Source organism: Halichoeres trimaculatus, unplaced genomic scaffold, assembly GCF_033239565.1.
Source record: "Halichoeres trimaculatus isolate MK-OKI-2021-1 unplaced genomic scaffold, fHalTri1.1 fHalTri1_scaffold_4, whole genome shotgun sequence".
NCBI classification, from domain to species: domain Eukaryota; kingdom Metazoa; phylum Chordata; class Actinopteri; order Labriformes; family Labridae; genus Halichoeres; species Halichoeres trimaculatus.
The window spans coordinates 27464462-27492248 of record NW_027437182.1 but is presented as its reverse complement, the minus strand read 5'-3'; the positions used below and the strand labels follow the sequence as shown (position 1 = coordinate 27492248).

The following is a 27787-nucleotide window of genomic DNA, read 5'->3' as shown; positions in this document are numbered from 1 at the left end:
AGGGCTCTCTAAATTGTCTAAATTAATGGCATTACAATTGTACCTCATGTGATTTCTTTGTACCAGATGGAGACCACAAACAGGTTGCATGTTTACAAGTTCTGAGTTAAATATTATTGTGTAGTTTTATTCTGTAATAGCATTTATCTCTTAACCCCTCACATTACTTCAGCTCTCTGTGTGTGAACCATTAATCTATGTAAAAAAAAAAAAAACTACATGGAGAATCATCACTCTGAAGAAACAGTTTGAATGCAGACAAGATGTTTTAACAACATCCTGTCATTTTTTTACTTGAGACAGAAAATATTCAATATAATAACAATCAAAACAACCTTTTAATATAGACTTTTATATCAAGAAACAATGATTTAAATAATGATTTATACTGACTTTCCAATTAGTCATTTCAATGGTTTTAAGTGTTTGGCTGAATTTGGCTTCAGACTGAAATCAGTTTTGGGACATAACGTTGCAACTAAGCAGCAGACATGGAAACCCATCCCAGATGGCAAACATTTAACTCAAATACTCCTCACAAATCAGCATTGGATGACTTTGCCAGCAGATAAAAGTAGGAAGTGAGAATGCAGCCAGGAGTTGCAAAGTTTTAAAGGATTTCAATATTAAAGGGGAGGTATTATGCTCATTTCTAGGCTCTAAATTATTTCTCCAAAAGCCTCCAGGAAGTTTACTTTACAATCATAATAATCTTTGATTTATCAAGACAGGACTCAATGTTTGAGGCCCACAGTCTCCAATGTTGTCATGCAACACATCTGACACAGTGAGTTTGGAGAAGGAGCAAGAAGATTTGCAGCAGCAGGAAAAAGAGCAGGACATTTCTGTTTGGTAGAGCTTACATCCATCACAAAAGTCACCTGACTTACTCAGTGACTTTGTCGAAGATGTGGTGTTTTTACCACCAGACGAATTTTTTTATTTCAGCTTCTTTGTCATAGAAAACTTCTGCTGTAAAAGGCAGTTCTGCTGTGGCTGCAACACTATGTGCTTTGAATTGGGATACCCCAATTTGTGACATCACACATTGTGCAAGTCTCATTTCCTGCTTGTTTAAGTATCATGTGGTTTTTCCGAACAAGTTGTGTTAAGCAGCTTTATCCTGGGATTGCTCCAAATTTGATCTTGGCACACAGTTTGTGCTAAAATCTAACATTTTATCTATGACTTTGCTTTAAAAAATGAAAAAGCATAATACCGCCTCTTAAAGCACCTTATAGTACGGCTTGTAACTCTGCCTCAAAGCCAAACTCTAAGCCACTGAAAAGACAATAACAGAAGTGACAGGTTGCTTTTAACAAAGAAAGCAGTGTCGACTAAAAGCAGCTCAGGAAACCAATAAGATACAGGTCAGCGAGGTCAACACAAGTACCGATAAAACACAGTGTCTCAGTTGCTTTCCATGAACAATCGAACAGATAACACTGATATGTGTCAACAAACAGCAGCATGACAACACAGAACAGACTGATAGACGATAAAGAGGTGTGGCTTTGTGTAGAAAAGCGTCAGAAATTTAACTGCTGTTGGTAAAACCTCACATCTCTGAAAGGAGCACAATTCTTACAGAGAAGTACATTTTCCCATCTTTTAGAAAAAGAGTATGAGAACAGTTTCTTGTTTTATGCACAGCAATACCATTGATCGATTCAGGTATCAACATGTAAATTCAGCACAATATGACTTGCAAGGTTTTCACCTCACAACAGCAATATTTGAACAGGTGTGGATGAGGTGTTTTTTTGTGGGACAGCAGTAATAAAATCTCAATTTTCTGCAGGGCTTCTGTAAACTGGGGCATCAGTACATTCACAATTTACAGACTCCCTCCCATCTGCAGCTCAGCTAGCTTCCTCTGCTTTTCAGCAGGCTGTGAAAATGTAAAAAGTTAACAAGGGAATTTCAAATGTCCTCGAGTCTGCCCACATTAGCTCGGGGAGGAGATGAGAGAGGGGTAGCCTAAAGTTCAGTATTACATTTCACACGAATCAATCCCAAGGATGTTAGAGACTTTTGGCACAGGTATAACAGCAGTGATGGTTGAGGGCTTGAGCTCCTGGTGTGTTGAATCATCCAGTCCAGTAAGAAGAAGGAGTAAAGGTATTCCACTGGGAAGATTCCCAAAAATAACATTCAAGTGTTACATGTTCAATCACAATGAAATCCAAGAGTTCAAAGAGTAGGACCAGGGTCAGTCAGAGTGTCTGCACCAGCACGGGGAACAGCAGGGACAGGTGCTCGGCCCCCCGGATCGGGAGTTTGTGCGTGGTATAAAAGTGGATGACCTCGGGGATGGTGTCAAATGGAGGGCTGTTTTGTCCAAGCACGTACTTTCCATCTTTACACCGTGTGAACTTCATGTGCATGAAACCCTGGCAGCTTCTGGGAGGACACAAACAGGGAGAATAGGTTGATAAATGAGTAAAAAGAAGAGCAGAAGAGGACAACGAAAGAAGTAACAGCACAAGATATGGGGGCACATAAAACACAGCGTAGCCTTCAACCCATTTTGTCACATAATATCAGTGGAAATGAACGCCTGGATTTATGTTCGCTCTTTTTTGGCACTTTGAGGACACATTTCTTAACAAGATTTAACACCTTGTCACCAATTATGAACACAGGGACATTATGATGGATGGATGGATGGATGATGGTGTAATGGCACACAGAAGAAAAGACAAATCCAGAGAGAGCTAGAGAGACGAGCGCTGAAAAGCAGTGATGAGTGTGTCAGCCAAGAGAAACATGCTGGTTCCTTCCCTTTAAGGACCGAGCAGCCATGACATGACTTCCCCTTTAAAAGCCAGCCAGCCAGTCATAACTTAAACCTAATTATAGAAGCAGAGGAAAAGACAAGGGCTGGAACGGTCACTGTAATTGTCATTGTTCTAGTAAACCAAATTAAATTTTGAAGAGCAGTGAAAGCCAACGGCTCACTGTGACTACAAACGGCCAAACAACAGGCAGAGTATTATCGTCCCACCGGCCTCTGGAGCACTGACGCTTCAGCCTGAGTGCTTTCATCTAGTTCTGTTTGTTTTCAGGGATTTTCTGTGTGTGTGTGTGTGTGTGTGTGTGTGTGTGTGTGTGTGTGTGTGTGTGTGTGTGTGTGTGTGTGTGTGTGTGTGTGTGTGTGTGTGTGTGTGTGTGTGTGTGTGTGTGTCCCATGCTACATTAGAACATACCAGTGCTCTTATAAATATTTATGTGGGGTTATCTCCGACAGGGCAGTCTGTTTCAGTGCTGACTCACTTTGGAGAGGCTCTTCTTTTTGTCTCCATTAATCAAACTGGCCTCATCAGCCCTCCCACGAACTGGTTACAGTTTGATCCATTTCATCAGAAAGAGAGGTTCCCGAGGACTTCACAAAAAGAAGAGCACTTGGATTCTACAGTTATCCACAAACTTAGGTGGGAATCAGTATTTATAAAACAACCAGTCCTTTTTTCAAGGGTATACTGACATCATGAAGATATTTACGTGAGGTAAACCAGTCATAACAGCCTGATAAAGACTTGCTTCCTGCCTCTCACCAGTCTAGACACAGACATGATGGAATACCTTATTTCTGTAGTTTGAGCTCAACAAAAGCTCAACAAAAGTGCTGACAATAACACTACAGCTAAGTCAAACAGGGCAAGTGACTAACGTCATCTGAAAGTTAAACAAACAGGTCACTTGGCAGACAGTTTGGTGGTTAAACCCAAAGGATCTGTCTCTTCAGTCACCTGACTCAACAGCATAAAACACAATCTCTGCTCACCAGAGTTTGCTCTGTCGTGTTTCATGAAGTCGCTCAGGATTAAGGCTGAACGGTTTTGGAAAATAATCTAATTGCGATTTTTTTGGACCATTATTGCAATTGCAATTTAGCTTGCAATTTTTAATTAATTGAATAGAATAGAATAGAATAGAATAGAATTGAATTGAATTGAATTGAATTGCGTTGAATTGAATTGAATTGAATTGAATTGAATTGAATTGAATTGAATTGAATTATTATTATTATTATTGTTATTATTATCATCTTTTTTTTTTTTGAGGGGGGGGGGGGGTATCTTTTGCATTACTTACTAAAAACAATTAATAAATCATTATATATCATTCTATAGTATGGAGGCATGGAGGCTAGGCCTACATGTTATGATGAAATTAAATAGATTGACGCATGAATTGATAAGAATGATAAATCTTTCTTTAACTCTCAAGATCACAGAAGAAAATTGACTGATTGATTTAACTTCAAGCCCTGTAGACGGGTCATATTTTTGCCAGAAAAACAGCATTTTGACTTTCCGTGGTTTTAGGGAAGAAGGAGCACAAGTTACTATATCCCCTCCAGGTCTGTGTACATGAAACGTTCTAAAATTTTATGTTTTTAATTTGCAGACTCTGCGATTTGAAAATTGCACTCTGTTACATATCAATGTTGGTTTAAATTTGATTAATTGTTCAGTCCGACTCAGGATAATGTTGTTGGTATGTTTTTTGGAGAAAGCCTTGTCTCTTTAGTGCTGTGTTATTTTACACATACAGATTTGAAAATAGAAAACAGGGGTGTTGTTGACAAAGAGGCTTCAGCACATTCCCCTGTACAGAGGCCATAGCTCTTGTCGCAGCATGTCTTTCCCCACTCTCTCGTCCCTACACTCCCTGAATCTCTACAAATTTCTGATCCATCAAAGACGATTTGAACAAGAAGGAGGACTCCCGCACACTGTCTAACTTGCAAGAAAACAATTTATTTGCGACGTTTCACCGAAACGGTGAAACGTCGGACTTTTTCTCCGACGCACCTGTGTCCCAAATTAGATGTGCGAAGAACTCTCCTGATTTTGATCCATCAAAGACAAAATGCTACAAAATATCTCATAAGACCAAGTTATCTGTAACTCAAAGGTCTAGATGTCCAGCATGGGGAGTGTCTACGACTGACCAGTCTCTCCATATCAGCAGGCTTTAGTGTACAATAAAAGCGTCCACAGAGAGATAACCTGTATGAAGAGGAAAAGCAGGTAGGACAGGCACTGCTGCATGTAATCTATGATTGTTTTGTCTCTGTGTTCAGATATATTTATGCAAGTTTAGCGAACAAAAGTCCCAGAACAAGAAATTAAACTTGAGTGACAATCTGCCTGCTGTTGTGTTGTGAAAGCTAATCAGTGGTTATATTTCTTGACTCCTACGAATGCATCAGAAATGACAGATCCAGCTTCTGTTCAACAAACAATCGTGACTGAGGTCCTATTACACAAAGTTTCTTCTTTTGGGGAGTTTTGTTTTGTCAGACTTTACACCATATTGTAGGAAAATCAAAAGTAAGATGTTTTCTTTATCATGCCACTGAAGTAAAATAGAATAAAACCTCTGTATAACAGACTACTTAAACAAACAAACAGGCGCTTTAGGGTATGTATCGAGCCAAAAATGACAGCATTTCTGTTGCAGAAGAATAGTCTTGTACAAAAAATGGTTAGAGTGTTTTGTTAAATGTGATACCTGACTTCATTCTATCTTGTTTTGGTAATATTTTATAGTGTCTATTTTTGATGAGATTCAGACGTTTCACTAACTTAACTTTATCAACAACCAGCTAAAACTTTGTGGTTGACAAGTTTGTTTTTTTGTAAGAGACTTCCCAAACTCCACATGCTCCACCCAGGGAATTGGTTTCAGTAGTGACCTTGTTGCATGAGCAAGTGTTTGTGTGTGTGTGTGTGTGTGTGTCACCGTCTCTCTACCCATGTTAATGAGTAATGCATGAGCTTGTTTATATGTCAGCACAACACAGGGACGCCCATCCACCCCCCCTCCCCTCCAGATTTCCTTCTTGTGTGGCCCACAGACGGTAATTCATATTCATTAGTGATTATGGGTAGGATGATGTGTGCACTGAAGTGTGCTCTACCTGCCTGATTACCACTTAGAAGGCCCGCTGGGAGCTAAAGAGGAAGGCCACTGAGGAAGAAGCCAAGGATGGAGAGAGGACAGAGGATGATGGGAGAGCAGTGTGGGGCAGGGACGATGGATCACGTTTGTAATTACAAGGGAGAGATTTGACCAGATAAGCAGTATTGTGCCCTGCAAATGAGTATCGGGAGAGGAATCAGTGCTGCGGAGATCCTGAGTGGGGGTGATGCTGGAGGAGGCTGGGGGAGACAGATGGAGAGGTGGGGAGACTGCAATATGAGCTCAGTAGCTCAGGTGGTTTCATCCACTCTTTGCTGAATCTTCTCAGCTACACAGCAGAAGAGCTGTTTGCAGGAGAGTAATTTAATTGTAAAGTTGTTTATTGGAGTGTCATTGAAGCTCCTCAGGGGTTTGCTTCTCTTATCGTGGTCTGTCTGGGTGTGTATGTGTGTGTGTTTTTGTGTTTGTAGGTCTGACTTACCGCAGGGATAAGGAGTAGTCAGAGCGGTTTGTCTGGCTGTTTCTCACCAGGTAGCTGCACTCTTTACACAGCGTTAGCAGCGACTCTGCCTCTGACCGTGACAGGGAACCGTGGTACCATCTGATAAAAGACAAAAAAACAATGAGATATGGAGAGAATGGAACATCATGTATGATCCACACGTCACTAAGTTGTTTTAACAGTCATGCAAGCACCTTTTAAAGCTTGACTTTAGTGTTTTGCTGCTTTAATCTTAATGCTTTCTCCATTATGCTAACATTGCTATCATGAAGTTAGCCTTGTCTACCATCTTAGCTTAGGATATAAGCACTGCACAGTGGCAAATCTGCTCTCCAAATAATAGATAGCTAGAGCTGACAGGGATTCAAATGGCTTGGCAGATATTTTAGCACAACACTGAAATGCTAAAATTAGCTAGTAATGACTGTCGTGACTTGAAAAGGTGCACTGAATGCTAAAGGTTGATGATATTTCTTCATATCTGAGCTGAAACAAAAAAACACAAACCTCATACCCTGCCCTTAACAGATCATCAGAGAGTAATGGAGCATAGTAATCAACTACCACCCTCAAGTGAATTTGTACACATGTATGTATTTGAGAGCACGACTCAGTGTGTGTGTGTGTATGCAAATGTGTGCTTAAGGGTTGTGATTTGCTTGGATTTCATTAGTAAAACAGCCGTTTATGTGCACAGAAACTGCACATAAATTACACCAATGATGTCTGAAATTACAAGACCAGAGTAAATGTGTGTTTTTAATGTTCTGACTTAATTAGTCCGTCGTCTAACCTCCCTAGTCCTGTGAGCTCTGGAGAGAGCTGCTAAGTCAAACTACATAACTGTTTTGTTTTATTGTGGCCACGCCCTTGATGAATCAAAGCAGTGGGATAAAATGTATTCTTGTTCTAATCTGTGTGATGTAGAGCTCTGTTTTCCCCTACAAATAATCTTAATCGCTTCTATAACACTGTAGGATAAATGTGTTCATATGGCAGCTCTGCAGAAACATTTAAAGACTAGGGGCGTTAATACGATATGCAAATTATATTTACATGCATAAATACCATAGTCCATGTTTTCTAATATTTTTAATTATCTTTGCTTGGAGGAATTGAAACGCTATATATTATACTCGAAAAGCTTAAGGATATTAGTTATATTAGCATATAGGTTGCTATGCGCCGCCCTGTTGGCTGTAGCTGCCTTTTGCAGCAGCTCTCTCTTCTTCGTCCGTTTCTTGTAATTTTTTCGTCTCTTTTTCGTAATCTTTGTATTTGGAGTGGATCATTACTTTGTATGGCTCATTTGTTGGTCATGGACACCAAACTTTTTGTGGCTTCAGTGATATTTCTACTACTTTTTCTCCTGTGTTTGTCTGGAGATCCTACATGTAACCATGGCTGCATTGTTAACAAGTGAACTCAGCTGTTAGCAGCCTGTAGCATGTCAATGTTAACTGGTGTAAGGCCTGATGTTTCCCACAAGGAAAAGGAGGTGAGGATGTCGTGCTGGTTCTCAGGTGTGAGCTAAGAAGTGACGACATGGACCTGTCCTTCCATCTATCGTTATTGGGAACGTAAGACCTGTGTGCTCTCTGACACATAAAAACTTGAATGTGCTAATGTCTCTTCTACAGTTTAAAACATCAGACTGCATACATACACCTGTTTCTCCAGAGCCAGAGTAGGATCCACTCGCTCCCCCACCATGGACAGGCCCTCCTGTGGCATCCTAAACTTCTTCCCCCCTCCCACCAGCGGGCTGGACCTGGGCCCTGGGGGACGCAACCGCTCTGTGGGTGACGAGGAGCGGTCCCATTCAGCGCCATCGAACTGCACTGTTGGCAGACAGGGACAGAAAAAGTGAGTCACTGCATTAACACGGTGCAATGATCAAAAAGGATTTGACTTCACGTTAAGACTTGGGTAAACATCTGACTTCCGGCTTTTGTGAAACCATGCATGACGCAGAGAGACCTCTGATAGATGAGTCGACCCAGAGGAGAGCAGATCCCGGTCTGACAGACTCCAAAACTATCAGCATCATTGCAATCACTTTCATCAACATTTTTATGCGTCTCTGAGGGGAGATAGAGGCAGGAAGTTGGCGTCTTCCCTGGATGGCTCTTTTGCACTTCTTTGTTTTCCATTAGGCAACACTGCAGATTACTTTACACTGACTGTTCTGATGGTGGAGAAAACTGCTCACAGTGAACTGTTTTAACTCCTTTGAGGCTGATTTTAGCAACAAAACAGATCAAAAAAGGACACGTAACTTAACATTTACTGTGCTACAACACCACTTAGTTCTCTGACTTGATTGCAGACGCCCTAATTTCCTGGGAGCTTTTTATGCATGGCTGATGCGAGAGTGAAATGTGGTAAAAAAAAAAAAAAAAAGAGCTTTGAACCCAAAAAACCTAACACTCCAACCATTCAAGCAGGAAGAGACAGATGCAGGTTAGATGCAGAGCCAGGGGGTAGATGTAACAGCTTGGGTCATGACAGCCGAAGTGACAATGCATATATGCGTGTTTGGGGTGATAACGGAGGGCAAAGGAGGGGGGTGGGGTTGTGTTTAGGGTGAGAGGTCACCTTGCTCTCTGGCAGGGGGCTCCTCCTCCATTTGACCCACCGGGGCAGGCCAGGGCAGCTCCGACATTTCCCTCATTTCTAGTGGAGGGGAAAGGAGTGGGAAGGAGGAAAAAAGGGGTGTGACAGAGTGAGAAAACAGCAGATGGGTTAAAGGAAGTTAAGCTTCAGAAGGCGGACTAAAGATGTGATGATGGTTGGAAGATGAGAGCAAAATTAGGCGCAAGATTTTCATGTGAAAAGTAGCAAGCTGTAAGAAGTAATGGATCAAATAAAGAAAAAGCCTTGCTCAAAGTTGGCGAAGCAGCATGTGTGTGCTTTTGACAGGGAGGTGCTGTCAGGACTTTGGCTAACTGTACCACCTGTCATCAAGAGAAATAATGTACGCCACCACCTGTCTCCTTCTCTGCTTTAACTGGCTTACAGCTATTTATCAAGTGAGATAAGACTGAAGACAGAAAAAAAAGATGAAGTCAGAGGCTGCATTATTTATAGTCATCTGAAAGAATCCACTTTAAGGAGCTGTCTGGTTGAAGGAAACAGAACGAAAAGGAAACGTGACTTCTGGAGCTTGTCGACCTACAGTGCAGTCTTACGGGAGGCGCGTGGGGGCAAAACAAGGCTTTATTCACCGTCTCACCTACAGTAGGAGGGCGGCAGAAGGTGCACCAAGAGACAGAACTGAAAATAGCTCATTATCTACCATGGCGGGCACTGATCTACTGAAAGAGTCATTACTACAGCTTTACGCACGCACACATTATACCAGTCACCCACCTCACATTCAGCCCCTGCTAACAGAGAAAACAGATTACAAAACAAATAAAGGGAAAAGAGGGGTGATGTCTTAATGAGCCGACAAATCCAAAGACCCCCCAGGCCAGCGACATCAAAGGCCATTTGAATGGGCGTTTGGAGAGCGACCCGGGCTGTACATACATGCCGCTCTCCCTCCCTGGTTAATTATTGAGCAGGCAGACACACTCCGCCACTTTCTGTGGCTCTCTGTGAATTATTGATGCACAGCGCGGTACAATGGCCCCATCTGGAGCGGGCCGCACCTCGGCTGAAGCCAGGATTAAAGTGTGGCCTGGTATCCCTGAATGAGACACATGCACATGAACACACAGGTCCTAACACACACCTACACACTCACACACACACACACCTGACATCCTGCAACACCACAACTGCGAAACTCTGATCGCTTTCCTCACGCCACCGGAACACATTTCACACCTCTGATTCTCAAGCAAAACTGAGACAGACACATGGGGTACAGGAGCAGCACAAGAAAATCCAGTCACAGGAAAGAAGAGCGAAACAGGAAGAGAGCGCGAATGGACAAAGCCCGGACAATTTACAAAAGATAAGATGTGTTAAGAAGGATGGAGAAGGATAATCTACCTTCCAGTATTTAGCTGACTGTTCTACCTAAAGTACTATCTCATGTTATCTTCAGCAGTGTGGTCTAGTATGATAGAATCTTGATGTTTGTGTGCAACAAAAGCAGAGATGAAAACTATAAAAACTGTTGAGTTGACTGATGTCAGCTCCACTTCTTCATCTGATTGGCCCATCTTAGTTTAGGACTTAAATACTTTAAACAACATTTTTGCCTCAGGAAGTTTTACCTGTTTCAGTCTACCTTAGTTCCTGAATTCTTTCCACTGACTGTACTAATACAGAAAGCACACCTCTATGTCTTTCTGTAGTAAGAAGTGAAACAAAAAATACCATCTCAGTGGGTGGTGCAGACATGTTGAATGGTGGAGCCATGGTATGCACAGAAGCAATCTGGCAGGTGAAGCAAAGCGGGACCAATGTCACAACCCTTCTTGTAAATCTTTTAACTGATTCAATATAAAGCTTTTTAAAACATTAACACTGCTGAGAAATTGACATGATAAGAACCAATTATTTGGTAGAAACCATATTAAAGGGGAATTATCTGACATTTATTTTACAAAACTTAGTTTGAGTCATGTCCCATCTGTCAACATGGAGTAAGCAGGTTTTAAAATGACCTGAACTTTCACCTGGGGAAACTGTTCTGTCCATGTTTTTACACGGTCCATATTTGCAAGTTTCTTAATTCCAGGTAGAGCTGTTCTTTCTGTGATAGTTGGAGGATGTTTTTTCTGAATTCAAGCAGCACAGTGTTCCCAGATTGGTTAGTAAACATTGCTTGTGTTTGTGTGCATGTAGATAAGGTCATGTTAGTTGTACTTGTGTTGTGTAGGCAGGGCTGGGGGATTACTTTAAAAATGTAATCCAGTACAATTACAACTAAACTGTTAAAAAATGTAATCAGTAACTAACTCTAAATATCACAATATTAAATGAATGTACTTGATTACTTTCAGTTACTTTTGGATTACTTCGATACCAAACATGCACATAAAGACAAGAGAGTATAAAAGATGTGTCACCAGCTGTGTAACATACATCGATAAAATCTCCTTTAACACTTTTAACAAATCAGGTGTCCACAAACTAAATTTTGAAAAACGAAAAAAGAAATTAAAACTCTAAAGCAAATTCAGCCTACATCTGCTGATTCCAAATTATCCAAGTATTTGCCTACAAAACAGTATTGTTCACAAAGTTGACAGAAAATGTGTCTTTTCAAAGCCTAAACTTAAAATGTTGCATGCCTGCTCACTGTGCATGAGTCTGCTGCACTGAAGTATATCCAGTTTGATTTTAAAATGTAATCCTGCTAAATAATCCCCATTTTTATCAAATATACCAGTGATTTGCTTACACATTTTTTCTGTAATGTAATGCCTTACAGTTACGATCGTTTTTGTATCCTAATAACATATATGGATGGGTACTGAGTTAAGTACTTTTATAGGTACCGACCAAATTCTGTGAAAAGTACCGGGTACCTATTCTCGTAAAATCGAAGGGTAACATGTTAAGGTACCTAAACGCATCCTTGTGACTGTGAGGGAGTGGAAGAGTAGGCGATTTTCCATGCTGGGCATGAACACAGCATTGCAAGGTTATATAATGAAAAATAAATGTTAAATTGAAAAAAAAAAAGACATTTTGTTTTTAAACAAATTGATACTTTTCTCACCACATAAACACCAATTTGTACCGATAATTGGTACCATTGAGTGCCAATACGGATTGCCAGGTACCAGACATCAATACTGTATGATTTCAAATGATAAAGGAACCCATCCCTAATTACATAACGTCATTACATGTAATCCGTTACTCCCCAAGCCTGCGTGTGGGTGTGTGTAGCTTCCCACATGTGAAACTGCAGTTTCTGACTGTACCTATAACAACTTTAAAGACCTGATGTAGTATGTTAATCAAAGTGCATCCAGCCAACTCAGTTTTATGGTAGCCTCGTAAACTTAGGCCTGAAAATAATTTATGTATTGAACTGTCAAAACACACGTGTGTATATGTGTATATGTTTATATGTTTATATATGAGCATAAAACCACACTCTATTTGAATGAGGAGATATCCGGGAATGTGCCAGCCCAACAGAGACACCACAATGACAAACCTAAAACATCTCACTTAAGTAACAAAAGGCAGTTTTTGAACACCAGCCTGGCGCCAAACACACACACACACACACACACACACACACACACACACACACACACACACACACACACACACACACACACACACACACACACACACACACACACACACACACACCATGTCACTCATTCACCAGCAGGGAACATCTGGCTTCTTTTAACTTCTAACGAGGACCTGTGGATCTGTCTTATGGAGAGGACTGTGAAGCTTTGTTCTCAAACTCAAGACAATGAGACACACTGACAGTTTGCTGAAAAAGGTCCTCCAACACCAATGCTTAGAGCTTGTATTAATAATGTGTACTTAAAATCTATCACAGGGTGTTTACTACACCTCTTTAAACAAAGAAGATTTTCAATTTCAAGCACTTTTCTCTCATTTAAGCCCAGCTGATAAAACAGGTGACAGCAATTTAGTGAGTAGTGGTTTTCCAAAATGCCACATGTGTCTGGCACCTCAGCTACCTGCTAACAATTACCAGAAACTACCCAAGTGGGGGAGGGGAGTGCACACAGTTTGTGCACAGGACACAACGCCATGAGTGACTGATGACTGACTTTTCAGGCGCAGCAGCTGTTTTCTCCGTCATTGCAATAAAGGAGGAGCAGACAAAGACAATAGAACAGCTTGATTAGGTCCATTAATGAAGACATCTGTTTTTCAAACAGCCCTGGCATCTCGTCTTCTCTGCACACAAAGACCTTCTGCCGGGCGAAACGGCCCCCATAAGGACAGATGATTAACACCTTATGCCTAAGAGGGGAAAAACACGCACACACACTAAAGTTCCCATTTCTCAAAGTGTTCCTGTCCCATTTTAATCCTTAGCATAAAAGAATCAGACATCAACAAGCTTGACTGTGCTTCCATTTTCCAGACATTCATTATATTCATTCCCCTGTGGCCTCACGCTGCTCTCACTGTCTTTCTCTCTGTATTCAACACCCCGCTTTCCTCGCCCCCCTCTCACCTATCTGTCTAAGTGGGGCATTATCTCTTTTTCAATATTCCCTTTTTCCTCCTTCTTTGTCCTACTTCCATCATCCTTTCTCCTGTCTTTCATTTTGGTTGGCAGGAGGGAATCACAAAGGACCTGCCTTTTCATTACTGTCAGTAAAGGTTGGGGAGAAAGAGGAGGCGAGAGAGCATGTGACAAAAAGAGAGGGATACAAGAGTCCTTCCTCAGTGGCAGCAAATTGATGAAGAGCCCGGCCAGATGCCCCCAGGGCCTGTTTAGAGCAACAGAGAGCAGCATCTCTCCAGAAAATGAAAATCTCATTTTCTTTTTCATTTCTTGGTTCACATGTTTGTCTGCTGCACACGGACACAAACGTACATTTGTGGTCTCCTTCAGGGGTGCATGCACGCAGAATGGCTCTGGAAACCGTGTACTGCCCTGACAAAACACATGGACTCAGACAATGTGACACAACACATGTACACGTGGACCAGCTGTCAAGGTGTCCCTCCAAGCTTAGCTCAATTCATTTTTTTTCAAGCATCTTTCAAAATTCAGCCACCAAGGATAACGTTTTTTAATCAGTTGATCCTTGAGTTTAAAAAAATTATTTTGAGTTTCTTCAAATGTTTTCTTATTTTCCAACAACCATCTGCAAAATTTACACCATTCCTAATTTAAGCTACATAAAGTGGACACTATTGGCTATGCAAACCTCAGTGACTTTTGTCTTCCTGACATTTTCTCTCATATTTTACTCCACTTCTCTGCCAATCTTGTTAAAAGCTCTGCCCCTTTTTGTCTACAGAGATGTAAGTAATAAAGGCTAAAATTCTCCAAAACATGAACACTTGAAATAAAATATGTACGATAAAAACCAAGTGCTTTGGCAAAAAGCATTTTTGGGAAAAAATTACTTGACTTGTGTTGTATGTTTTAAGTTTGAGCCATGTTTAGTTTGTGATCACAGAGGAGGTGGGCCTTATGACCTACGGTGCAGCCAGACTCCAAGGGAGCTCTAAATGTTTTGTTTTCTCTAAGAAATACAGTTTCAGTCAGTCCACTGAGAGGTTACACTGAGACAGCTGCTAAATTTACCGCAGCATAGATAAACTTACATTTAGCCAGTCAACTTTTTACCATGTCCAGGATCTTAATGGTCATCCTATTTGAAGAGCAGCATGTATTACAACTTTAAACCAATGATTTACTCTGTCAATATTCAACAGGGTCATCAAGATGTTCGAATTCCTGACTTATTTCACTACATCTAAGCTGAGGAAGCTGCTAAAAAGTGCCTACTTGGTGCCTAAGTCAGATGGATTTTTCAGCAGAGCTATACCTTGCCATGCTGCTAGAACTGACACTTTTACACCTTTCCTGTTGTGATAACACCTGACTCACATACATGAAAGGAAACACCATGTATATGCGTCTTCCACCATCCTCTTGCTTTAATGACACACGCGTTGATTCTCTGCAGCTCCAGCCCATGTCCTCTGCTGCTGCCTAATGAGCAGCTGCACTGGAACAAGTGGAGTATAAGTGCTTCACTCTATGGCACGATAATAGTAATTGCTGGGGGGTTGCAATCTAATTCATTCACCTTGCCCATCCACATCACCAGCTGACTTACAGCTCTCTCATCATGTCCCTTCTACTCCACCACCTCTAAATGCCCATCATCAGCTTCGAATGACTCTGAGCTCCTGTATCGGACCATAAAACGAAGAAACAGGAAACACTCATTTGTCTGTTCATGAAAGTGTGTCCATCGCATGGATAATGAAATTGTGCCTTTCATTAGCTAGCTAATTGGTGCCAAATGGCTGCAGGGCCTATATCTCACTGCCGGACTTCTGTATTGACTTTTAGGGATAAATGAGTGCTGTAATTTGAGGTGGATGGTGGTGACTTGCGACAGCTTTCAAATGCTGTAATTAGAGCCCAGCGGACTGAGAAAGGCCTGTCAGGTCTGACCCCTCAGGCACTGCAAGGATCAACTTCATGGGGTTGGTGGTGGTGGACTCCAAACAAAATACAAATTTGTGGTTTGGAAGCAGCTTTTTTTAGTTACATTAGCTGCTCATAGTTTAATTCAAAAAGGTGAATCTCTGATTTGGTAAATAGTCTTTGAAAAATATAATTAGAGAAGGATTCTCTTCCAATGCACAATAACATCCACAATATGCAGCAGCTATACCATTGTAAACCCCCCCTACTTTACCCACCCTCACACTCATTTGTGCCAACATGCACACAACCTCTTCTCACCCTTCAATTAGCTGCCTGATAATCAGCCCTGGAAAACCTAGTCGAGAATCCACACGTGCGTAAGTGTGTGAGTGTGTGTGCCTTTGTGAAGGTGATGATGAGAGGCTTCTGGCAGACTGTGATGCCCCCCTTTGCCCCCTGTAGCGGGTTATCTTAGTGAGTGTGTCACATCCACAGGGAGAGACAGAGAGAGGGAGAAAGAGAGGGAGGGAGGGCAGTGGAGACAGCCCTGTCAGCGCTGCAGTGTTATGTGTAAGAGAGTGTGCCTGTGTTAGCAGATGACTGATTGCACCCTGCCACAATGGCCCTGACTCCCCCTCCCTCTCCCTCCTCCTCACCTTGCCACAGCCCCCGACCATTAATTTTCCCTGACGCCCCTCCCCTCTGAAGCTCTGGGCCCTCACAAACATCCACTGAGTCGTCACCAAACACGCAGTAACCTTGGACGTCCCTTTCTGTCCCTCTGTCTGTCGAGCTTTCTCTGGAGCCTCTGTATCCATTTTCTCTCTCTGTCCATCTCTGAGCCTCACACCTCCCTGTATCTGTTTCCCCCTTCTTTCCATCTCTGTTTCTGCTTCACCCTTTCCTCCGTGCTCCCTCACATGTGGGTCATGCCTAGCAACACTGAGTAGGTCTGGGAATATGGATTAAATGTGAGAATGGAAAATACTGTTTGTGTGTTTACACTCCAGTGCTTCGGTGGACAGACAGCACGCCAGCTCAGAGTGCTGACTCCAAATGGAAAAAACAAGGGGTCAGACAACTCGAGCCATGCAAGCGTTTTCCTCCACCGCCTCCTCTAATGGTGCTGTAAGCTCCCCCCTGCAGGAGTGGATACAGTGTGTGGTACAAAGAGAAAGAAGCAGAGAGGAAGAAACCACAGATAGGGCAGGAATGAGTGCTAAGTAGGTGAGAGGTGATATTGGCTTTTAAATTAACTGTCGTGCGCCTCTTTTGAAATCATCCCCGCTCTCAAATAAGTTATGGTCTCTCTTTCTCTACTCCCCTGGATAATGTGATTTGAGCATGAACCTAGTGTGAAGGGATATATATCAGTGTGCGTGTGTGTGTGTAAGCTCAGGTGATGGTTTGCTGACCATGACTCTTATTAGCACTGGATCAGCCATGCACACGTAGGCATGTAATTAACTGAGAGGGGGGGGCGCATGCAGGATAAGGAGGAGAGAATGGAGGAGAGTACAAAAGGGGGCAAGGTTGATTTATTATCCCATCACCTTGACCTCAGCGACTTGCAGATGCAGCTCAATTAAGTGGACTTGGCCGGGCGTGCCTCACACTGATCCACTCCTAAATGAGCCATCAGTCTGCTGCAGCTCCCCCGACTTCTTCTCCTCTCTCTACCTCCAATTATAAACAGTAGACAGAGCCTAATGGGATTGGATGTGACATGCACTGACAGTGCACATTTAAAAATAGTGCATGCACTTTGCCAATTGTTTTCAAAATACTGCTGATGTGATGATGATCATGCAAGAAAGGGAACCTTGCCTCGCGTCGGTGCCACTGCTAACTTTCCCTTTAATTACCTTCACTGTGTCTCTCTATTTCATACACACGCACAAGACATGTCTGTCAACTCTAATGATCATCTCAGAGGCTGTTGTGACAGTGGCCCTTCACATACATGAGGGGGAAATCAGTCGTTGCAGGAAGGTGTTTGAATGTAAAGGAAGAAAGAGTGAGATTTGTGTCATTTGAGCAGAGACAGAGGAGGTCACAGCTTTCTCCATATCTGACAAAAACTGCTTTGGTAATGGGGGTGAGCACTGCATTAAAGGTCAAGGAAGGTGGATGAGTATTTCAGCAGTGTCAGTTATGTCAGCAGCACGGTGCTTTGTGTGCTTCTGGGAGAGCTTTGACCTTTAAAACAACTTTTTCAAGCCCGACTTTTATCACTTTTACTGTTTCTGTTGAATGACTCCCTTTCAGAAGGGATAAAGCATACTCCACAAGATTGGTTCATTCTCCCTTAGGCACTCAGACTCTTCTGAAGCTTTTGTTTGTATATGATGAAATACAGGGTCACAGGTAAACTGAGTGTTTGTTTAAAGGTCCTATAAGGTCCAATATGCAAAAATCCCATTATTAAGTCCTTTAGTTTGTGGGTATTTGGCTTTCCTCCCAGCCCACAAAATGTTATATTTAATGACAGACCCTGTTCTTAATAGAGCTTGTGAATATAAATCCTGACCTAAAACGAGCTGTTTGGATTTTGGGTATTTGCCGACGTCAGTGATTCCCTTTTTTGACCAATCAGGAGCAAGTCTGACCTGATTGGTCCACCAGGGCAGATACCCCCGAACCCCCTCCCCGCCATCACTGCTCTATTTTTGGCTGTAAACAGCCAAATAGTTCCATGCACAGGCTTACTATCTCAGAAGAAGACAAGACTCAGTGGCTAGAGTTCATTTAATAAGGAAATGTGCCAGCTACACTCAGTAAAACTGTGCATGTGTGTGCTAGTCACTTCACAGCCGACTGCTTTTCTAACTTTGGACAGTACAACAGAGGGCTAGTGAATAGACTGGTCCTGAATCCAGGCGCATCAACAACCATCCACCAACAAACCTCTGACCCTAGAAATGTGAGTATTTTAAATGCTGTGTGCTGTGGAGCAGATTAAGAGCTTTTCCTCAGTGTCCCCCCGTCTCTGTGTTAGCTTCAGGATGCTAACTTTAGCTGCAGTTAGCCTGTTGTTTTAGCCTGTAATATTATGGTAAACAAGCGTCGCTGTTTTCTAAACATTGTGCACTCGGTGCTTGTGGCGCCGCTCTCAGTGATGTGGAAGAGCGGGGTGGTATCAGCGGTGGCTCATTTACATATGAAGGTCACGCCCACTAAATCAGAGCGTTCTGAACAGAGGGGCTATGAGAGCCTGGAAACAATGCTGCTGTGCTTGATTTATTGGCTTTTTGGACAAAAACATGTTACTACCATTTCATGAAGACATCAATGATCCATATTAAACTGCAGAGAAGGAGCATAATATGGGACCTTTAAAAATGCTTTCCCTGCACTGGTTAAGCCCAAGAGCTTAGGACACTGAAAGAAAAAGAAGTTTCTGTTCGGTTCACTGCTGCTGGAACATCATGGACTCACATTATAAGCAAAATATTCATCCTGAGCCTTGAATGAAGAATACTTCTACTGCTTTCAAGCCCAAACTGACAAAACTTAAAAAAAAAAGATTTTCAGAAGGTTGGGTAACATTTTCGCTACAACTTTTCTTTTTCTTTTTTTTTAATTCAAGGCAAGATGCAGACAACTCTGAGACAATCCTGAACACTTTGGGAACAGTTCACTGATCAGGGGCTTTTCAATCCTAAAATAAAGGACTAACTTTTCTTGACCCTCAATTTGCTGTTTCTCTCTGTTGGAATACTGTCAGATATTCTCCACTGACCTGCAAAAGCTTTAGAAATGTGGTCCTTCTTCCACTCCCAGGGTTGGTCGTACTCATCAGCTGGTCGCTCATCATCTTGCGGCAGCCTGCTGCTCTCCTTGCCCTCCTCCTGAGCTTCTCCATACACAAAACCCAGGCGCTGGCCTCGCTCATCTTCGTAGGGAGTGTCGTAGAGCTGCACTCCGCCCCGAGCTCGCCCTCCCCCTGTCCCCCGCTGCAGCTCTGTTGATGCATATGCAAAACAGCAGATATTAAACCATGCATGCATGCAGAATTTGAAATCTTCAGGATGTGTTGCATACAACCACTGCAAGACAAAATATGCAATCGGCACAGAGCAGCTGTATTTTGAAGGTTTCCCAAACACTGCATTGGTATTATTCTGGAGGAGAGAGTAAATCAAAAAGCCTGTTGAGCTCTGACACGACTTGAATTAGAGGAGGGAGACAAACAATGTTTGCACAGCTTGCCGTGGGCTCAGAATCTCATATAGAGGCTTAAAGAGGCCCTGGGCTTGTTGCTGAGTAGCAACATTGATGATAAGCTGTAGAGTGTAGACCAGCCCCCTTCCCTAGTCCATCACAGATCCCAGCAGCAATCCTAGATGGCTCACAACAGCATCCATGTTGCCTGTTTAACATTTTCATCAAATTCTCAGTGGGCTCCAACCAAGAAAGGATTCTCAGCACCTGCAACTGTTTGCAGGGCTCAGATATGACTGTGAGATATTGATGCAGGCAAGAGGCTGAAATAAGGTTTCTGAATCCATCAATGGAAGTCCTGTAGCTACAGGAGCAGTAATAACTACTGTCTCTTTGCTATGTTGACTCAGAAATGTCTTTTTTTTTAAATCAGGTGTAAAGGAAGAGGAGAAAACGGGCTAAAACTGAAGAAGTAGACATTTTTTATGTCCACAGCCAACAGCCAAGCACTCATGTGAGAGGAGAAGAGGACTAAATGGAAAGGTTCATGGTGAGCAGCAGGGGAAAAACTTTAACCTTCACAGAATATGACACCCTGTAGTCACCATGGCGACCAAGTGGAGACCCTGAGGGAAGGCCCCGAGGATATGAAGAAGAGGGTGGAGAGGAAAATGGAGAGGAGAAGCAAGGAGAAGGAGAGGAAAGAAGCAGGAGAAGGAAGAGGAAGCAAAGGGAGGAGTGGGGTGATGGGAGAAAAGGACAGGGGAGGGAGGAGAGGGAGGAGAGGGGGCGGGGGCTCTGTCATCATTTGATGTTAAGTCATTGAGACAGAAGCACAGCGGGGCTGAATGCTTCTCTACCTGCGCTCGGAGCCCGCAGTGTCAGCGGCAGCCTGGAGATGGAGAAGATGAAGGTGGGGTGATAAAAACAGGCATGGAGGAAATAAAAAGACAAATTTGTGGGAAATATGATGCAGGTGTGCGTGTGTGTGTGAGTGTGGGTGTGTGCATGACAGAAAAGTGAAAGAGGTTGGAAACTGAGGGAAATGAGGACGAGGGAGGCTGAAGAGTGTAAAGCAGAGGCTTGCTGTTTTCCTGATAAATGAAACAAGAAAACTGAAGTCCTGTCCAAAAGTCCACAGGTGTCTTGTCAGGACAGTCTTTGTGAGAGATAATTACTATTCCAATCCCACATCTGTCTTCTCCGCTCTGCAGTGTTTTCATGAGCAACATCTGACTAAGAGACAGACAGACAAAAGCAGGCAGACAGACAGCCCTGAAGTGACAGCGTCAATTCAAAGTCAGAGAAAGAGCCGAGACAATGCTTTGCCAAACGCTCCGCCATCACCCACAAGAGTCCCATCGCTCCTTTGGCTATATTCAGCTGCAGAGAGAAAAGATTTCTTCACTAAGGTTATTCACTCTGAAAGAAAAACAGATGCACCTTTCCCTTTCATTCTCAGAATTCATTTGATTGCCAAAAAAAGGCAGCACAAGTGACAGAAAAAGGGGAGAACAGGTCAGACAATTTGCTAAAGGACAGATGAGAGAGAAAGCCAGACTCCCCTCAGGGCTAAGGAGAGCCCTTGAGATGAGGAGAGATAGAGAAATGGAGGAAGAGGAAGAGGAAGAGGAGGAGGAGAACAGGGGGGGCTTTTACTCTAAATGACTTGGACAGAGCAGTGAGAGTGCAGGAGAAAGGGGCAGAGAGAGATGTTATGGGAGGAGAGACAAATGGAAAACGATAGATGTGGCAGGATCATGTGGGAGAGAATTACAGGGGGAAGAGGAGGAGGAGGAGGGAGGGTCTGGTACTGGATGTAAGGTAGACATCTGTAAAAAAGACATTTGTGAGGCCCTGAGAGGGGTCTGCCTGGGATAAACTAAAAACATGTAGTGCTTTGTTCTTACAGAAGGACTCATTAAACTAGAATTAATGAGCAAAAATGAATTTAAAACCAGTATTCTTAGAACAAAGACCTGAGAAATGGAAATAAGACTACAGCAGAGGTATTAAAGCGTAGCTATAGAGAAAAGGAACATATTTTATTCATAATTTGGTGAACCTGACATGCAATAAAACATCTTACAGGTTTTATTATGAAAGGTAAAAGGTTTTAATTTCCTTTTGTTTTTCAATAAGAAAAGAAAGAAGTAAAACAAAAAGTAACCAGAGCTAAAATAGAGCCATCAATGATAACAAGATGACTCACCAGAGGCTGACTGATGAGTGCTACAAGTTCACTGACCTGTTATGACCCTCTGGGCCTCATACGGCTCCATGTAGCCGTTGTTCTCACAGGGAACAGGTCCATGATCTGGTTCTGGCCTGTGGTCCAAGCGAGCGTCGAATGGGTCCGAATAATCTGTGTCTCCTGCCAGTGGAGCTGATGGGACCACCTACATGGTAACACGCATTTCATTAAAGCAAACAGTTTCCTGAAAACAAAGATCAATCTCTCTCTACTCTCCTTTGAAAAAAATCAGTCACATACTAAAATGAATTTGCTATTCTCCGAGTGTTAATATCAGCTCTTTAGAAAAACCCTGATTGTACTTGCAGTCTCATTTCTAGGGATTGTTTTGGTGATTTGAAGGATTCAGTCTGTAGCACGTAAAACTGCTGAAAAAAGTAAGGACAATTAGACGGACAATACCTCATCAAGACTTGAGGCGGAGAGAGCAGGATGAGAAAGCAATCACATCCTGGCTGACTGGCATGTTAAATACATGTTTGGCTACAGCCAAAATAATTATGGAGGACCATCAGGGCTCTAATTTGCACCTTTGGTGTGCAATATCATAAAACCACACAAATGTCAGCTGTGAAAAATAGCTCCCTCTTAAAAGCCTTTAAACGGGAACAACACTTTATCTTTATTGCTACATTTAAGTAACATGCAATGCAACCATAAATCATCCTGTCTAAGGTTCGCGTGATTTCTAGATGGAGACCACAAAGAGTAAAAAGGGTGCTGGTTGGCTGTGGGGAACATTTGTTCTTCCAAGCAAGCGCAGGAGGGAAGCAGTGGTCAGCTGGCACACTGACAGCTACAAAGGCAGCCATATGGTCACACACACACATACATATTGTCAGCACACACATGCCTAGAAACTCATACAGAAGCTCTTCTATCATTTAACCAAAAAAAAATCTCCAAAAAGAAAGACTGACTTCCAAAATTTCTGCTAAACCTACACTCACATACATGTGCGCTCCAAAAATTACATCCTAATCCCATGTTGTTTTGGTAACAGGATACCTATCGATGCACAGGAATCTGCAATGTTAATTAGAGTGCGGATGTTCCCACAGAGCCTGGGAAATTAATGAGAGCAGGAGGAGAAAGAGGTAGAGAGGGGGAGCTATCGACTCGAGTTAAGACTATTACTTCAATCCACTTCAAGACTTTTCGCACTTGTAGCATTTTCCATGAGCGGAGTCATGGATTTAACTGCTGCGCTGAAAGCCTGAAACTCTCCTTAACATACTCAGCATATGTGAGCTGAATTAATGAGAGTATCTTGGAAAACTTTTGCTTCTTCTCCAGTTGTTCTCTCAACATCTGTTTGCCTTTTCTCCATCTGTGTTTTCCACAAACAGGCTCAGGAAAGCACTGCAGTCCTGATGACAGAGTTTGAGTTATACCTCCTCACAGCCCCGGGCATATCATCATACTGCACGCTGTATACTGCGCCCTACATGTGCACATACGGGGGTCGTCTCTCAGCTTGCAAAACCAAACCCCATTTATTATTTATGGAGGGACATAAACTCATGGGACTGTGACCCTCTCAGACTCAATGGCCCGCTCAAGCCATCAATAATCCTTCCTTCCATCTATGACAGCAAATTTATGTCCCATGTGGGATGTAATGTGATTTATGAAAAGAATGCAAATCTGTGACATACATTACCAGATTTTTGCTTATGGAGGCTGATCAATAAAGCTGTCACAAAGATGGAAATGCAGAGAAGAGCGAAGTGGAAGAGTGGTTTTATCGTCAGCCACTTACTTGCTTCCTCCACTTTACATGAGAGCAGCCACGTAAAATAACATTTCATCTATCATCACCTGCTTTTTGCTCTCGCCACCTACAGATGCATTCTGAAAAACTGAGGCTCTTACAGGCTCCTGCTGGTCCTCCAAAGAGATAGCGCTGAGGAGGATCTTGGTGCGTCCCAGCTCCTGAGAGTCCACTTTGATCAGTCTGTGTTTGGGAGATTTCATGTCCACACTGGATGTCTTCAAGGGTGACCCATAAACAGGTGTGGCAGGGTCAGAAGTCCCAGACTCGCCCCTGGATCTGTTTTCAGAGTCCTCATATGGATCCTCAAAGTCCAGGTCTCTCTGGAGGCGGTACGCTTTAAGGATCTCGCTCTCTGTGTAGTCTGGTGTGGGCGGCTGAGGAGGCACCTTCCGGCTGCCAAAGCTCAGGTAGTCTTTCAGCCACTTGGCCATGGGAGCTCTGCTTCTGGTGGAGGTGGAGTGGGAGCAGGAGGCTGCAGGAGGGGGCACACAGGGACATACATGTGGATTATTGACCTTATTCTATGATGAGATGTGGATTGGATTTGAGCTGTGGATTTCAGAATAAGTCAATCAACAGATTAAAGAATTCACGTCGAAATAAATTGTGTTACTTCAGTAGAATAAAAAAATCCACAGGTCTTAATCCTCTCTTTACATCTGAGCTGGAAAACTTTCTCCCTCACTCACACACCCACGAGCAGTTCTGCGTTTACATGCGCTCATGTAACATAAAACTACACCAACAGCTGGGCTTTACGCACGCCTTTTGTTTTACGCAGGGAGCAATGACGCCTATAGCATCTGGACTTTGCCCAAAGGCTGCAATTAAATTTCACAGCCCTACAATAAAGTCCGACACTGATAAAAAAGGACAGACGACGGCTGAAAGTGCATGAAAGGCATGGAGAGCAGAAAAGGAGAAAGTTAAAATGTAACGTTTTGTTTGCTTTCCTAATGTGATTTCACAAACAGTTAGTTACAGCTAATTTTGAGAGATCAGTTTCATTCACTGACACAACAGTCACAGAAACCCTGGATTTAAGGGTCACTATGAAGCGACTGCGCTGTAAAGGCACATTACCTTGAAATCCTCTTCAGTCCTTCAGCCACTTTGGACGCTTCAGTTCGCGTTTCTCCATGTCGACCACAACAAAACGGCACAAAGAAGTGAAAAACTCTGCTCCTGTTCGCGTTTACTATCCCAAAAACCAAAACAGCAAAGAGACAAAGAAACGCTTTCCGTGAACAAAACAAGAGCGCTGAAATCCTCTGGAGCTCCTCTTGACGACTGATGGCAAACGTGTGCGAGTGAAGAGAGCGACTCCAGCTCCGAGACAAACTCAGCCGAGCGATTAAAGGGGAGGTGCTTCATTCCCAGAGGACTATCCTCCTATTCTCTTTCACAGTCAGCCGACCGTTCATTCATTCATTGAAATATCTGCGCATCACTCCGTCTACAAAAAGGGGAAATAAACCCTTTTTTCAAACTCACAACAACTGCACGGGGATCACAAATGACGAACAGAAACTGAGAGGAAATAACAGCTTGCACGAATATGCCCCAAAGATGTGAATTATTTATGAGAATGACATCACTGGAGAATTTCCCTCTTTAGCTTCAGTCAAGGTTTCTGAAATAACTTGTTACTTTAGTTCCTAGAAACTACAAAAGCCTGGGGGGTGCCAAAAAACTGTCCCCTGTTATCCTACAAATTGCTTTGTTGCAAAGGAGAACTTAGCCTCCTTTGGGAAGCTTGAACATGGTTGCAGTGAAGTTTTGATGGAGGTATAGACACAAAAACCACAACACATTAAAGCCTGCTCTGTTAAAAATCATATCGTTGAATGTTTGTCATGTCCTTTGTTTGATCATTTTCTCTGAATGAGTTTCATCCTTTCACAGTTATCCCATCATCCAGGGTCCAAGCTGTAAATTGGATTGTGTGCTACAGTGGGTAAGGCCATCTAAGTCTGTTAAGGATTGTAAATGCTTCTTTCTTTACGACACTCATGAGCTCACTTTCTCCCAGGGGCGGGAGGCTGGATGAGGTCATTGAGCTTGAATCCACCCCCACTGCTATCACCACTACCATCAACATTGTCCCATCAAGACCTTCACATCATGCCCGACCGTCTTGTCCGTGTGCTTAAGTGTTCCCTGAGCCCTGGCGTCAGATCCTCCAGTAGAGATTTAAAGTCCCTCAGTGTTTGGGATAGCTCAAGTAGGGGGTGTAACTGCAGACGGGTTGCAGGTCCCTGCAGTCCAGTTTTTATCTGTTTTAGTGATCAAGCGGTGAACTTGAGGACAGGATCAATTTCACAACATAGCTGGGGCCAAAAGCCTGTCAAATTTTGTTATACTGGAAAAGAAGCTCACAATTCCTGTTTTATGTCTCAGTTTTGCTGTACAGATGTCGTCCTAAAAAAGACTGTTTTTAAACAGGACCAGATCCAGAAAAAACGCTTCAGTCTCATGGGAACAAGATCTGTATTTTTTAAGGACAGGTATTAATCAAGTAGGAACAAATCAATATACTGTGAGAAGGGCCTTATCCTCTGGAAATCAGCTTATAGGTCTGTGTTGGAACACTGCAGTTCCTTCACAGAAGAATCTCTTTGCATAACAATATGAATGTTTTTCCTGTAGGATGCTGTAATCTGCCAGGAAGTTTAAAAAATATATATAATAACCAAAACTGAAAATCTCCCTCCTCTCCTCTTATTAAAATATCATATTTTAGTTCCTCTGGGCTTCTGTATCCATCTTTACCAAGACATTTCTACCTTTGGCAGTCTCTCCCTTGTTCTCCTTCTTTTAAGGAATACATCTTTTTTTTTCATCTGCACAATCTGCCCAGTCTAAACGCCACCTTTGACCCCTGCAATCAGGAGAAGCACCCAGCATACATTTTATTTCTGTTTCCATCTCGGCCAAGGTGAGTGCCAGATCTGTGGGAAAGATTAAACTGAGCATGAGATGGAAAACCAGCCAGAGATAGATAGACACACACACACACACACACACACACACACACACACACACACACACACACACACACACACACACACACACACACACACACACACACACACACACACACACACACAGAGGCAGGCAGGCAGGCTGTCAGCAAGAGGACACATGGACAGCATATAGAGAAAGAACAGAAATGGAAAACTAGAATACATCCAAGTGAGGGAAAATCTCACAGACCTACAGTCAGAAAAAAATCATTGTGTTTTTGCATGAAGAGTAAACACTGTTGCATAGGAGCCAAATATTTAATTGAATCACAGAAACAACAAAGAGCTGTGAAACATTTCAAAATTAATAGGACTCCCTCATTATGAGGTGCTGAATATGGATATGACATTCCCTCTGAACTTCTGCTCTCAGCTGATGCTCTTTTTATCCTGCTGAAAGGCATCATTTCTGAATTTCACTGAGGGGCAGTAATGAGAAGCGTGACACATCATTATCAGCTCCGTTTCAAAATCCTACATGTGATTTAAATGTCATGAGCGGACAGTATCTGACCATTTCGGGGCTGGAAAGATGCTTCACAGACTTGAGCACAAGGAACTGAGCTCTACTATATCCTCTGCCTTGTATTTACTGCCCTCATTTGGTGATTTACGGGAATTGCACAAAACCATTCAGAAAAGTCAACAGAGGCAGGTCTCACATTTGAAACTAGTGAAAATGACGAACTGCCTTTCATTCATAAGTAGAAACTGGGTAATGTAGTCAAAAATGTAGGCCGATATGAAACAAAACAAAGGTCATATGTCAGTGTCATCAGAAACTATTCAACCTATAAAGCTGAAAACTCATTGGAACCGAAATTTATTGATTTATATCAAAATGTTGTCCCTACATCGTGATTTTTAACTCACCTCTCTGCCACTGTGGTTTGTTATTGCGGGCTTCCGGGTTCAGCTGTTCTGGTGTTCTCATTGGTTGAATTCACTTTTTCGTTTCAGTGATTGGTCAGGCAAACATATCCAAAATAAGGAACTTTATACCCCAGCCCTGAGTCAAATTGTTAGCTTGAGGCATTGCTAA

General features: G+C 42.6%; 1 protein-coding gene across 3 annotated transcripts; it reads right to left on the bottom strand.

The window, feature by feature from the left end:
- Nucleotides 1-27766, bottom strand: shdb (Src homology 2 domain containing transforming protein D, b). Of its 3 annotated transcripts, none has more exons than XM_074668320.1 (8): nucleotides 27619-27766; nucleotides 23818-24191; nucleotides 21937-22087; nucleotides 19267-19488; nucleotides 9035-9112; nucleotides 8103-8277; nucleotides 6416-6535; nucleotides 1-2403 (listed from the first exon to the last, which is right to left on the bottom strand). In XM_074668320.1, the coding sequence occupies exons 1-8, from the start codon at nucleotides 27677-27679 to the stop codon at nucleotides 2217-2219; spliced, it is 1368 nt and encodes a 455-aa protein (XP_074524421.1). In that variant the 5' UTR covers nucleotides 27680-27766; the 3' UTR covers nucleotides 1-2216. The 3 variants fall into 3 exon arrangements, with proteins under 3 accessions (XP_074524421.1, XP_074524423.1, XP_074524422.1); XM_074668322.1 differs by lacking the exon at nucleotides 27619-27766 and adding an exon at nucleotides 24803-25049 and having other exon boundaries at nucleotides 2-2403; XM_074668321.1 differs by lacking the exon at nucleotides 9035-9112 and having other exon boundaries at nucleotides 2-2403; nucleotides 27619-27758.
- Nucleotides 27767-27787: the final 21 nt, after the last annotated feature.

Bases quoted from the DNA above. Each gene is read 5' to 3' on its own strand.
- shdb (XM_074668320.1), bottom strand. From the start codon at position 27,679: ATGAGAACACCAGAACAGCTGAACCCGGAAGCCCGCAATAACAAACCA. The intron at 9,113-19,266 runs GTCAGTGGAGAA...CCCCTCCACTAG, and splicing joins CATTTCTAAAGCTTTTGCAG to AAATGAGGGAAATGTCGGAG. The intron at 8,278-9,034 runs GTGACCTCTCAC...GTCTGCCAACAG, and splicing joins GCCCCCTGCCAGAGAGCAAG to TGCAGTTCGATGGCGCTGAA.